Source organism: Mustela putorius, unplaced genomic scaffold (genome assembly GCF_011764305.1).
Source record: "Mustela putorius furo isolate JIRA1106 unplaced genomic scaffold, ASM1176430v1.1 tig00003834_pilon_pilon_pilon, whole genome shotgun sequence".
NCBI classification, from domain to species: Eukaryota; Metazoa; Chordata; class Mammalia; order Carnivora; family Mustelidae; genus Mustela; species Mustela putorius.
In genome coordinates, this window is record NW_025421987.1 from 107,361,242 (window position 1) to 107,374,864 (window position 13,623).

The following is a 13,623-nucleotide window of genomic DNA, read 5'->3' on the forward strand; positions in this document are numbered from 1 at the left end:
GTGGCACTAGGACGGTAAGAGGCAGTTTTGTGAACCCTCCATCAATGGGAATGCCTTACCATTGGGCTGTCCTGGGAGTGATCATAACACCTGAGCTTCTTGCTCTCACCCACTCACAACTGGTCCCATGTGCCTCAGTGGGCCAGCTGAATGCAGAGGGGAATGGGAAGCAACCCGGCCGTCCTCTGGGAGCTAATTATTCAGACACAACTAATTGCCAGGGCAAGCAGTGGCCTTGTCAGCCTGGTGGCCCCAGAGTCAGGAACTCCAGAGCACTGTCCAGAGATGGCCACGCTGATATTCAGGTATCCCACGGGACAGCAGATTTAGGATAAAATTATCTGTGGAGGCGGTTGGTTTGAGATTGGTGCACCTTTTCTGGTCCTCCTCTCTTGCTGGAGAGGTCTAACGGGACACCTATGATCTCACAGAGGCGCCCAGAGGAGGGACCTGGATCTAGAGAAGGGAGGGAGGGTTAGAGGCGCCATGGGGTCACAGTCAATTCAGTCTATCCCCCACATGATCCACCACACCCTTGGTCTCCCCCATCCTCCCTTCCTTTCGGTCTTCTGGGTGGGGGAGCGTGCATCGGCGTCGCGGGAGGTGGAGGAAGGGACCGGCATCTAGGTTTTAAAAGACCAGAAACAAATGTCCCCTGACAATTTCGTGTCATTTCTCTGGATTTAAAGGAGGGGTCGAGGGAGTAGGCAAGACAGACGTAGACGGGCAGCGAGAGACGGCCGGGTCCGGGGGTCCCTCGGAGGCCCGGCCAGGCGCTTCTCTACTGCCAAGTGCGGGTTCCGGGTGAGCGGGCGGACGCCCCCTGCCCCGCAGCGGCGCGAGCCCCGCATGACATCAGAGGCTGGGGAGCGCGCAGAGCGCAGGCGCCGGCGAGGAGGGAGACGGGAGGGGGGCCGCGGCGCGCGGCTCGGGAGAGCGCTCCTCCGCCCCGCGCGCCGTCCCTGCGCCCCGCTCCGCCCGCGCCTCGCTGTCCGCGCCGCGCCTCGGGCGTCCAGAGCGCGCCCCTCGCACAGCAGCGAGCGCCGCCCGCAGCAGCCCAGTCCCAGCCTTCTCCTCCTCCGCCGCCGCCGGACACGCAGCCGCAGGCCGGGGCCGGGACGCAGCTGGGGAGTCAGGGACGCGCGCAGCCAGCCCTTCCCCCTCCGGCTCCCGCACCGCCGGCCGCCTCCCCTCGCCCTCCTCCTCCCTGTTCCTTCGCTTCTCCTCCTCCTCCTGCACGGCCCGGCTGCCAGCACCATGTCCGCAGGGGGAGATTTTGGGAACCCACTGAGAAAATTCAAGTTGGTGTTCCTGGGGGAGCAGAGCGGTAAGTACCCCGCTTATTCTCTTGGCTTGGCGCTGAGTCGACCCCCGCCGGCACATCCTCCGCCCCGCCGGGGCCCCGGCCCGGGCCCGGAAAGGCCCCTCCAAGCCCGGGTGGAGAGGAGGGACGGGGATGTGGGTGTCGGGACCGGCTCGGGCGGGGCGGGGCCGGGCTGGGGAGGGGCCCGGGGAAGGGATGGAGGGGGCGCTGGGCCCTAGGTGGGGGTGAGGGTGGGAGGTGGGGTGCGGGGCTAGAGCAGCTGCGGGGCCAGCGCGGCGGGGAGGCCGGAGGGCGGCGGCTCGCTCAGCCGCGCCGGCCGGGGCGTGAAGGAGCTGGGCTCGCCCGCTCCCTCGCAATGCGGCACGGGCTGCGGGCGACCGCGCAGGTGGCCAGGAGCCGGCGGGGGCCGGGGGAGGACGGGCGCCCCTCTTCGGAGAATGAGGCGGGGCGGGCGTCTCGCCGGAGGGCTCCCTGCGGACCCTGCCCGGACCCATGTTGAATGACAGGCACGTCCAGGCCCTGGAGCAGAGGGCCGTGGGGGAAGGCCGGCACCTGTCTCCTGTGGAAAGAGCGGGCGCTGGCTGCAAGGGAACAGGGTGCCTACCTCCCCCTGGCCTACGTCGGATTGGGCACGGAAGGTTCTAGACGCTGCCCGGTGCCAGCGTGTGCGAGCGTCTCTCCGGCTCAGGGTCTGGGCGAGGACGGCCAGGGTTCCCTGGTGCGAGGCAGATTTGGGGGATGGTACAGGGGTGCCTCGCACCGAGAGGCGGCGAAGCCTGGAGCTGGGCAGAGAAAGGACCAGGCGACACGCCCTGCCTGGCTTCCCAGCACCCCTCCTGAGAGCGCTGATGGCAGAGGAGTCTTCCCACCCCCACCACCTAGCTCACCGCCCGTCTTGGGGGAGGGGAGGTCACCGTGGCAGCCGGCCAGGGGCGGGCGGGGGGGAGGGGGAGACAGACGGCTTCCTTGCCGCCCAGCAGCCTCCCTGGGGGAAGCATCTCTGAAACCCGGGATGGGCCCAAGGCGGGAGGACCAGATTGAAGAGCATGGACCCCTCTGACACCTGTAGGAAGGAGTGGTTCTCAGAGCATCTCTCCAGAGGCCTCTCACCTGGGGCTGCAGAGAGACCTCCTGGGCCTTGCCAGCTTACCTCAGGAAGAAGGTGGCTACTGGGGATGGGATCCCCAGCGCTAGCTCTGCAGACCAGTCCAGTTCACCTGGTTTGGTGCCTATCTGTACTAGGGGCCAAGACACAAGCAACCTTAGGAGGACCTGATGGGCTCAGGGAACAGTGCTCACCTAGTGTGGGTACAAGTGGGTTGTGAAGTTCACATGGCAGTCTCCTGTGTTGCTGCTAATTCCCTGGGATGGATGGATCAGAGAAGGATGTCAGAAGGTCAGGTCCTAACAGGGGGATGGATCCTGGGACCAGGCTGGGTATTTCAGAACAAGATCAATTCAGCCAGCCAGCCCTGTGTCCTGGACTCTGAGCTTCTGATTCTTATAGAGTCCAGCTTCAGAGCTCACTATTTCCCATGCCTGAAAGGATTTCAGGAGTCTGTATCTCAGTGCTAATCTTACCTGGCCTGGAGCCCTGGGCTAGAAGCCTAATCAGGCAGCCTGGGAGTTGAATTCCTATCTGTGTTTCCTTGAGCAGATTTCCAGGCCTTTCTGAGCCTCAGTTTCTGTCTCTGTGAAATGGTTGTTTGAGATTCTTATACTCCTTTATGTTCCCCCAGCGCCTCTCAAAGGGCCTTGGCCTTAGGATCTCAGGAAACATTCATTTATTCTAAGTCTGAACATGCTTCAGTAAAGCACCAGGGCTTTGATGAGGAGAATGTCTCTTGTGAGTTTGAGTGAAAACTCTGGACTCCCTCAGAATCTCTAATAGGCTGAGGCCCCCGAGGATCCATGCCAATCCTCTCTGTTCCTAAATCACAGAAATAAGAGCTTAAGGCCTCAGAGATGGAGCTGCCACCTTACATGTATAGATTAGAGGTCTGAGGCACAGGGATGGGAAGGATTTGTGGAGAGTCCCACAAAAAGTGCTGTGAGTTCCCAGCACTTCTGGGGCTGGAACCCCATCTCCTGTTCCCAATCATTAATATGTCATTGGGGGGGCACCTGGGTGGCTCAGTGGGTTAAAGCCTCTGCCTTCGGCTCAGGTCACGGTCCCAGGGTCCTGGGATAGAGCCCCGCATCGGGCTCTCTGTTCGGCAGGGAGCCTGCTTCCTCCTCTCTCTCTGCCTGCCTCTCTGTCTACTTGTGATATCTGTCTGTTAAATAAATAAATAAAATCTTTAAAAAAAAAAATATGTCATTGGGAATTAAGATGACCTTGAATCAGGGAAACGAAGAATGGGGAAGTCTTCCTGAATCAAGGTCACTCTCTGACCAGACTTGTGGCTGTGACCTGGTGGGAATGCTGGGCTATTTGGGTTGGGGGCAGGGTTTGTGGGCCCTTGGAACACAAGTCATTAGAGACAAACAATCTGCCATCAGTGTGATTGGTTATTGGACCTGGTCCCTTCTGACTGGGAACCCTAGGGCCCTGAGAAGCTTTCTCCTACTTGAGTGTATAGTGGGTTGTATACCTTCCCCTGGCTTCTATCCACGGAAGTCAGCACTTATATCCAGACCCATGTGACTCTAGAAGGCTCGGTCAAGCTCAGCTGGCCCATGTGTCTTTTGGGGCCCCTGAGTTAGGTGGGGGACATATGCCTGAGCCTGGGGGTGGGGGGATTGGGGAACTGCCTTTGTAGACACTGCTTCTGTTTTGTCTGCACTAAAGTTTTGTGTGTGTTGGTCCTTTGTGTCACTGCAGCCTGTGTATTGCAGGGAGCTTCTGAAGTCTGGCCCTCCCTCTACCCTGGCTCTCCCTCCCTATGTGACCTTGAAGGTCCGTCACCTTCTGTACCTCGGACACATGGGCCAGCTGAGCTTGACCGAACCTTCTAGAGCCACATGGGTCTGGATATAAGTGCTGACTTCCCTGGATAGAAGCCAGGGGAAGGGATGTGGCCTTCTCATGTTTCTTGTGCCTGGTATAGTGGTGGCACCTCCCTAGGCTAGTAGGTAAAGATAGTTGGACTCCAAAAAGGTGTCCCTGAGCTGAAGCCCAGTGATACAGAGGACACCCTGAAATAGATAATCCCAGGAGGGCATGAAGCCTTCAGAAATACCAGGGCTTGGGACGCCTGGGTGGCTCAGTTGGTTAAGCAGCTGCCTTCGGCTCAGGTCATGATCCCAGTGTCCTGGGATCGAGTCCCACATCGGGCTCCTTGCTCGGCAGGGAGCCTGCTTCTCCCTCTGCCTCTGCCTGCCATTCTGTCTGCCTGTGCTCGCTCCCCCCCCCCAATAAATAAATAAAATCTTTGAAGAAAAAAAATAAAAAAGAAATACCAGGGCCTGGTTTGAGTGGGAAGCCCTTAAGGAACCACTCTAGAGAGAACACCTGTAGCCTGTGAGAAGACCCCCCTCCTGGCAGCAGAATTACTGCTGTCTCCTAGACCATGGAATACAGGCTGGCTGGCTGGCAATGTCAGACTAGCAGGGGTGGGATTGTGGAGAGGGCTGTGGACCCAGAATGAAGGGACTCCTTCCAGTAGGCAGGCGGTGCAGTCCTGCTGGTGTTCAGATGGCTGTCCCAGGTCTGCTGGCCATGCTCTTGTGCTGGTGGCAGTAGTAGGGCAGGCACCCTGATACCCACGGTGACCCTTGATAACATCCAGACGAGATGGGCCGGTGTATGAGGACGGAGAGGAGGCCTGGGGGATACACGTCTTCCTCTGAAGTTCTGATGGTGTTCTGTGGGGGGTTAGGCTTCCCTCAGTGCATGTGAATGTGTCTTAGGGACTAAGGATGTGGACAGACCTGTGGGTGTTCCGGCCCCTTCTGACCTCCCTTCCCCGAGACTCCTCCAGCCAAAGCAGGAAGATTGAGGGACCACGACAAGTTCGGTCTGGTTTTCCAGGCTGAGGCCACATGACTGCGTCTCCCTCTGACATGCGTCCTCCTTGTCCTGTCCCTGACAGTTGTGCTGCCGGAGGGGCCATCACAGGGAGCACAATGTGAATGGCGTCCCCAGAGTTGTGCAACACAGTGATTCTGCACATGGCTGCCTTTGGCCACTCAGTCATTTGTTCACTCATCTCTCTCTCTCTCCCTACCTCCCTCTCTCCCTTGCTCCTTCCATCATCCATTTATTCATTTAGTCAGGCCTTTGAGTATATCCCTGCCTTCCAGGACTTATGGTCCACTGGGGAGTGCAGACATCTGTGGCTGTAATTACAGTAAAGGTCTCGGCATGCTCTGACAGGAAGAACAGCTGCCACGGAAGAGCCTAGCAGGGCGTCCCACCCACCTTTGTGGGCAGGTGTCAGAGATGGCTTCCAAGGCTTCAGAGGAGATGCTTCTGTAGGCAGCCAGCTGCTACTCTTTCGGTGGGCTGAGTGCAGGGAGTAGGTCTAACAAGGGGCCCACCCTCTCCAGGGGGCTTGGTCTGTCTTCCCCCTGCTGTGGAGAAAAAAGGGGTGGGGTGGGGAGCAGGAGGACAAGGGTATCTGGCTTGTTAGTGCTGAGTGGGGGCTTTCCCCCACAGTCATCTCAGTCCTGCGGTTAAGGAGTGGTCAGTCCTCCTCTCCCCTTCCTCCCGCCCAGAGGGTTCCCTCTGCCCCACCCAAGGCATGGGTCAGCCTGTCCGTTACCATCCACCGCACACCACTCCTAATCACACAGGGAGCCCTTTGCTGGCCTGGGCATTGTACCTAAGGCCCATCTCAGAAGTCTGCTCCCCGCCACCTCCCAGACCCACTTGCTCTGCTGTGGCCAGCCCACCTGGGCACACACCGTGGCATAGCTTTGGTTTCTTTCTGAGCATTTTTAAAAAACTATCACATCGTGCCCCATGACCTCTCTGTTGTCTCAGTCACTCTGGGTTTTCAAATGTTTATTAGCTTTCTTTCAGATACAAAACCTCTAACTGAATTTTAAGCCCCTTAAAGGTGAACTTAAACATCTAAGAGGACCAAGTCTTAGCTCCTTTCCCCTCTTCCCATCTGCAGAGGGTTCATGCTCATTAAATATCTGCATTTAGAAATGATGAGATTATCCTCACTAGATGATAGGTACTGATAGTCCATTAAAAGTGAGGGGAGTCAAGGTAGCTTTGAAACCGGATTCTTCTTCCTGACACCTGCTGCTTTCTCAAGCCTAAAGATCTTTACTAGCAACACTTACGAATCTTTCACTGGGGTTTGGAGCATTGAGCCTTGGTTGTGCCCAATACAGTTCATCTCACAAAAGCTGAACTTCTCAGGGTACCCCCCATCCCCACCACCCTCTCTAAAGAAATATGAGAAGGCAGCAAGACCGCCGAGGTGGGAAGGAAGGGACATGCCCAAACCAGAGGTTGCCAGAGTTCACTTGAAGATCTGGGGTAAATCATCAGGTGGTTCTGTGCTTTAGCTTTTTGGTCTTGTTTTCTCTCCTCCCAATTTTTTTTCCTCCCCTCTCAGTGGCTGGAATGATGGGGAGAAGCGTGGGTGTTGTGTATGGACCCAGAATGTTGGCTATGTTTCTTTAAAGAGGTGTGCATGAGATGAGAGAGAGTCAGATGAGACCCCAAGGTGAGAATTAACCTGTATTGGGTATAAGATAAGCATGGTGCCCTCGATGCTGAGAGTCAGAGACAAGAGAACTAACCAGAAGAGAAAAATGAGAGTGTTTGCATGTGTTCTGGTTCTGCAAATGTAATAGTACCATCCTGTGCCTGATCTGATTATCCTGATCATTTTTAGCTCCCAAATTAAAATACAGCAAAATAACCTTATCATCCTTTTGTTACTTATAACATCCCTGAAGTCAGTCCATGAATATTTACCCTTATAGGTGTTACCCTGACCTTGCAGACTCACGTGGGGCAGACCTGAGAGTGGTAATTTCTGTGTCCATCCAGGCAGCAGCATCTCTCCACCCCCCACCCTTTGTGTCTTCCACTGTTGCTGAATGAATGAACCATTGAATGTGCAAGGCTGTTTGGTCTCAGTGTAAATCACTTAGAGAAATTGTTGGGCAGAACCATTGATCAAGGTGAGAGAAGGAGGGTGAACAGCAAAATCCATAGACATCCAGAGTGGACTGCTTGAAAAACTGTGCTGGGCATTTTCTCAATTGTCTGTCTGTCCTCCTTTTCCATTTATCAGCACAGAATAGAGAAGATGGGGGAGGTTGTCAGGGAGAAGTACCAGATACCCTCTGAGATGAGCAGCTTTGGTTAGAGCCAAAAAGACAGGCACCAGGCAGAGTTTCTGCTTCATGGGACAGGGAAGGAGAGGATAAAGATTCATAGTGTCTATGGACTCGTAGGAGGAGTTTCTTACTGTATTTTAGGGCTTGAAGCTTCCAATTTTCCTATTTGTTTCCATAACTATTGGTCTAAACTAAGTGGAATCTTCCTAAAAAGTAAATGTTCACTGCTGTGAATACTTTATCGTTTTAGTGAAGTGATTTATTTTTAGTAAAAAAGCGTATTTATCCTGGGCTCTTGGTAACAAGACCAGTGGGAGCCCAGGTGACATGACCACGTGTCCTGGGCAGGCCCAAGGGACAGGCCAGGGTACAGGAGAAAACAGATGATACCCTGCACCTAAGGGCAGAAGAGAGCCTTAAAAGCCACGGTTACTTCCAGGAAATGCACTGGAGGACTGGCAGTCTGATGCCCTGGCAGGTGCTGTGGGTAGTGAGCCAGGGAGAGAGGAAGACTTGAGTTGTGTGCATTCTGTGCTAGAGACCACAGGTTTCTTCCAGGGCCTGGGTGGACAATTGGTGAAGGGACATGATGGCTTACTAGGATTTCCCCAGAGAAGGGGGCTTCCAGTATTGGGTTAACCGGCTCACCCAGGTTCCCCCATGGCTGTAGATGAGGTGGGGCAAGTCACAGAGGGCAAGTCACAGAGGCTGGCCTTGAACTGGGACTTGATTCTGAGGGGAGTGGGGAGCTGGTGGAGGGTCCTCAGCTGGGAAGTGTCACAGTCACATCTACACCAAGGAAGGATTCTTCATTCTAACAGCTTAGAGAGGATAATGGATGGGAAGAGGTCTGCCTTTCCTGGTAAATGGAGCTGACTCTGCAGGGTTTCTGTGTTCTTCCTCCCGGTAGCAGTTAGGAATACTTGCTATTCCCTAGGCTCCACACAGGGTACTTTCTCCCTAGTATCTTGTGATAGATGTGAAATTTTCCCTGATATGCAGATCAGGAGACAGAGGCTCAGAGAGAGCTGGTCATGGCCTCAGACTCACTGCTAGTGTGGCAGCATTGAAGTTGAACCCAAGTCACTATGAGAAACACATAGTGATCTGTTGGACCTCATGCCTCAAAGGCAGGTTCAGACCCTGTTGTGGGGAAGAGAGGACAGAAGAACACCGAGGCCTTAGAGACTTGAAGTCTGCAATAAGTGTGTCCTGGGGAATTACATGCCAAGATCTTTGCTGAAGATTGGCCAGTGGATCACAGCATGGGGGTGAGTGGGAAGAGGCCTCTGATTCCCCTCGGCTGGAGAGAGACACTGGGGCAGGGAGGAGGACAGGGGGATTGCTCTAAGAAGTAAGCAGGATCTCGGTGTGGGAGTCTGCTGGAGCTGGATTGCATATCAGACCCTCCATTCTTACACAGAATGAACTGCTGATTTGGGGTGGTTTGAAAGGAGTTAGTTGTGTAGAGTGTGGGGCGGCTAAGGCCTTCCCAGGTCAGCCCTGCATTGCCGTATGGAGGTAGATGCCATCCCTGTTCTAGTGGAGAATTCCTACGTAGGGAAGAACCAACCATACCAAGTGGCTGGCTTTCCCCTGGTCTGGGGTCACCCCTCTCCTGGCCTCATTCTCCCCCAGGCCTGGAGATATCAGGGCCCTGGAGACTCTGTTCCCGTTCAGGGGTCAGCCAGCAGCAGTCTCTAGTTGGATAAGCCCCAGCCATTCTCTGGCTTTCTTGATATATCCTCAGAGGGTACTGGGCTGGGTGACCATTCAGGCCCATGGAGCTCTAACTCGGGTCCTGGAATTCAGCGCCAGCATGGGGTATGATGCCAAGCCAGTAACACTCCCAGCTGGGAGACAGCACTGCTGGCTAGAAAGGTGAGAGGGACTGCAGAGAGGAAGGCATGTAATCACGGCTGCTGCTAACTGTCTCCCCCAGAACTTCCCTGGCCAGGCCCCAGTGCAGGGTCCTCTCCAGCCTGCTACCTCCTCTCCTGGGAGGCCTTCCTGGCCCTCCTCCCTGGTGTGCCCCCAGGGTGCTGTGGCTCATCCCCTCTGATGGTGTGTTTGACTCAGGTTGCCAGGCAACAGGGATGGTGCTGTCCTGCCCTTCCCGCTGGCATGCGGTTATTCCTAACTGTACAGAGAGGACCTTTTATTGAGATAACAGAAAAGGGGACAGCTCCCAGGTACTCCTACTCCAGGACACCTCTTTCTGCAGTCAGTGGGTGGGTGGTGAGCAGGGAGGGCTGGGAAATGGCTAGCGCCACGTGGAGTGTATGCAGTGTCCCTACCCGGCCAGCCCCAGCGCCTGCTCCAGCCCCATCACCTACATACTCCCTGCTCCTGTTCCCTGCACTTCCGCCCCCCGGCTCTCCTCCTCATTCTCTGGGTGGGGCTGGGGCGGAATAGGACCACCTAGCTGATTTCCCTCACCAGACAGCAGGGGTTGCAGGAAGATCAATACATCCATGCATGGCTCATGGTAAATATTCAAGTCATAGGTAATTTTGTTAATGAAACAGTGATCACAGTCCCTCCTTTTGTAGATCAATGAGAAAGAAAGAAGTAGGGGTGGAGGTTTTGAGAATCACTGATGGGTCATTTTTGTGTAGTGAGCTGCAGAGCCCACACTGATCTGATCTGATCACACTGTGATCTGATGAGTAGAGCTGCATACCCATTTTATAGATGAAGGAAGTGTGTCTCTGAGAGGGGACAGCTTTTTCACAGATTGAAGGGCTCAGACTGGAGAGCTCTGACTGTGCCCTTTGCATGAGAGACAGGTCCCTCTGAGGATGGTGTGCTAATTCAGAGAGACAGAGATAGAATGTTCTGTTCTGACCCTGTTGATGAGCGAGGAGTAAACACTGCGCAGACTGAAGAGCGTAAAGCTAAGCATTTCGAACAAGTGTTTCTTGTTTGTTTCGGCATCCGGTGAAGGGAGCGGGCTAGGGGGAAAGAATGGAGAAGGGAGAGCCGTGGAAGCATTGAGACGGGGGCGGGGGGTGCTGGCACTCCCCAAGACACGGACGGACCTAGGTGTGTGGTCACAGGGCTCCTGGAGCAGCACCGAGGCAATGGGAGAACCAGGGTGGTTTGCTCTATGTGACGGCACCTTCCAGCCCAGGTGCTGTCCAAACAGAATGAAAGGCTGGAGGTTCCCACGGATGCACTGATGTGTACTGGCACAGGAGTGCAGGGACCTGTGTTTGGGTCGAGGATGAGGTGAGCAGCGGGGACTGCACCTGTGGAGGGCTGCTGACCTCCAGCATGGCAGAGCAGGGATGGAGAGAGGGGCTCTCACCTTCTCCGGGACAATGAGAGAGGATGCTCAGCAGTCCTGCCCCAGTGTTGTGCTTTGACGAGCAGTGTCAGCCTTGTCTCTCCCTCTCTGAGGCGGGTTGGCTCTGCCCCACTGGAACCCTACGGTTCCCAGACTGGGTGGCTGTGAGCAGGGTCAAGTCTTGGGAGCAGGAGTTCTTTGTTTAGTTCTGCTCTTCCCTGCGTAGAGCACCTCTGAGAAGGGCTTCTTTTTAGGAAGGAAAAAAGGCCCCCTCCCCCAAAATTAGCTGAATTTTTAGAATATTAACAGATCCTACCTGTAGCACCAGGAACCAGAAATTCTCTGATTCTGATTCATTAGGTCCCTCCTTTCCTCCCCCACAGCCAGCCAGTGTGCCGCAGGCTGCTGCCCAGATCAGAGTCTGAAATGCAGGCCTGAGGAAGTGCCAGGCCAACCACCCAACTTGGTTCTCTCCCACCTACATCAGAAGAGGGCAGAATTCCCCAGGCGGGGCCAGATCTCAGCTCCCTCTTGCCTCCATCATGCCACAGAAGGGCTACTCTAAACCAGAGTTCTAGTTTGGACGGTGTCAGCACGTCTGTCCACCTTGGCTTGGGAGGGCTGGATGTGGTGTGTGAGAACCGGGCAGAGCAGGGTGCAAATGCCCAGTGCAGTAGACACATCAGGGGTCCAGCCTTCCTCCCCTCCACCCCCACCCCAAGCCTCTCTCTGGGGCTGGTAGCTTCTGTCCTGAGGCAGGGAGGCCCGTGAGGTTCTGTTGTAGACGACCAGCCTGTCACCACTGTGGGAGAGGAAGCAGAGGCTGAGTGAAGGGTAGAGATGGTATCTCTTAGGAATATGTGAATGTGAGATAGTGTGTCACATGCCACCTCAGGTGACCCCGAGTGAGTCGTGATCTGGCATAGCCCATCCCCTCGAGTGCGCATGGAAACTGAGTCTTGCTTCTACCCAGTATGGTATGGTAGAACTGGTGGATGTCCCTCCCATGGTTGTTCCTGTAGAAGAGTCCTCTTACTGGCCTTGAAGAAGCAAGCTGTCTTGTGTGAGAGGGCCTGGAAGGGGTTTTGTGGCGTGGAACAGTGAGTGGGCCTCTAGCAGTTAAGAGTAGCCTCTGGCCGGCAGCCCCAACAAAATGGGGGCCTAAGCCCTCCAGCCACAAGGAACTGAATTCTGTCAGCAGTCACAGGAGCTTAGAAGAGCTTGGACGCCATGTGCCAGAAAAACGTGCTGCTACCACGCTGATACCATGATTACAGCCTTGTTAAGACCTTGAGTAGAGGACCCACATAAGCCGTGTCCAGACTTGTGGCCACAAAAACCGTGAGATAATCAGCAGCTGTTGTTTTAATCCACTAAGGTTGTGGTATTACATGATAACCAATAACTAATACGATGGGGTAACGTTTTTCCAGGAAGGAGACACCTTAGAGATGCCCTAGTTTTGCAGACAAGGATTTGGAGCATCCAGGGTGGGGCCAGGACCAGCTCCAGGTTAAGCCGCTGGCTCAGGCCACCCAAAGGGAGTGAGGGAGGCCCCTGGGACTGGGGCTCTGGTTCTTGCTCTGCTGTTGCTTTCTTCATGTGGCCTTGAACAAACCCTCCTGCTCCCTGAACCTCCATTTTCCCCACCACATGCTGGATCATGTCACATGTCAGGGCTGGGTCAGACTTTCTCTACCTACCTTCTTGCCCTGATGTGGTATTTTGCAGCCACTCTGATCTGTAAGCCTTCTGGGACCAGGCTTTTGCATCTTCATGCAGTTTACTCCCTGCTGCTCCTTGGCACTTTTTGTGTTGCATGTTTCCACTGGGACTTCAGGAGGCAGGATCTCCTTGTCCTGAGCACACTTCCATAAGCCTTACAGGCTCAGAGAAACCTTTGAAGAGATCTGGCTGTGAACCAGAAGAGATCTGGCTGTAAACCAGGAGAGAAAATGTCTGACCATGGCCCTGGTGCTATGTGATTCTGAGCAAGTGGCCCCTCTTTTCTAACCTCACATCTCCTCAGCTCAATGAGGGACTTGGGCAAGATTAACTCTAGAGTCCTTGATGGCTCACAGCACTTCTGGTGCAGCTTTTTAGAGGGCTTATTAGGGAACCAGAACTTGTGGGATAGGAACTGAATGAGCCTGGCTACCATCTCCTTGTCCTGGGACCCAGACATCCAAGTCCAGAGGGCACACCTCAGGATTAACTCCGCTCCCTCTTTTGCCTGGCCCTCAGGTCATCCCAGGGCCCGGTCAGCAGTTGTCCCTGGTTCACAGGGGCTGGAGACATAGTGTTCTTCTCTCCCTACTGGATGACCCTGTGTCCAGTCCCAGGCCCAGGGCCCTGGAGATCTAGAGCACCTTCTCTACCTCAGTAACAATGATGCCGATCTCTCAACTTCACCAGGAGTGAACCCTGAGTAGGTGACCTTGAGTCCCTCATGAGAGCTTCTTTTGTTGACTGAAGGGCAAGTTCTGTATATCCATTCTTCCCTTTCCAGCTGGCTCTAGAGGTGCAGGGGCTAGGATTCTGCCTGTTGCCTCCTTATCAAAGCAGCAAGGTGAGCCTCTGTGTGAGGCTGTGTGAGGGTGTACACAGGAGAGGAGGAGAAGCTGGGGCCAGGAAGAATGCCAAGAATAGTTCTCTGTGCTCATGGACACCCATGGATGTCAGCCCAGGGTCCTCTGAGGGGCCTGGGCATCTGGGAAGGTGCCCTGCCCACATTAGCCTGCAATCTAGACACCACTCTCAC

The 13,623-nt window shown here is 55.0% G+C and overlaps 1 protein-coding gene across 1 annotated transcript in view; it reads left to right on the forward strand.

Moving 5' to 3' along the window:
- The first annotated feature begins 910 nt into the window (after nucleotides 1-910).
- Nucleotides 911-13,623, forward strand: part of RAB6B (RAB6B, member RAS oncogene family) — a 58,087-nt gene continuing 45,374 nt past the window's right edge. Inside the window, exon 1 of the mRNA XM_004762476.3 lies at nucleotides 911-1,327. Coding sequence (XP_004762533.1) covers nucleotides 1,258-1,327 — 70 coding nt within the window. The 5' untranslated portion in view covers nucleotides 911-1,257. The remainder of the gene's footprint in view (nucleotides 1,328-13,623) is intronic.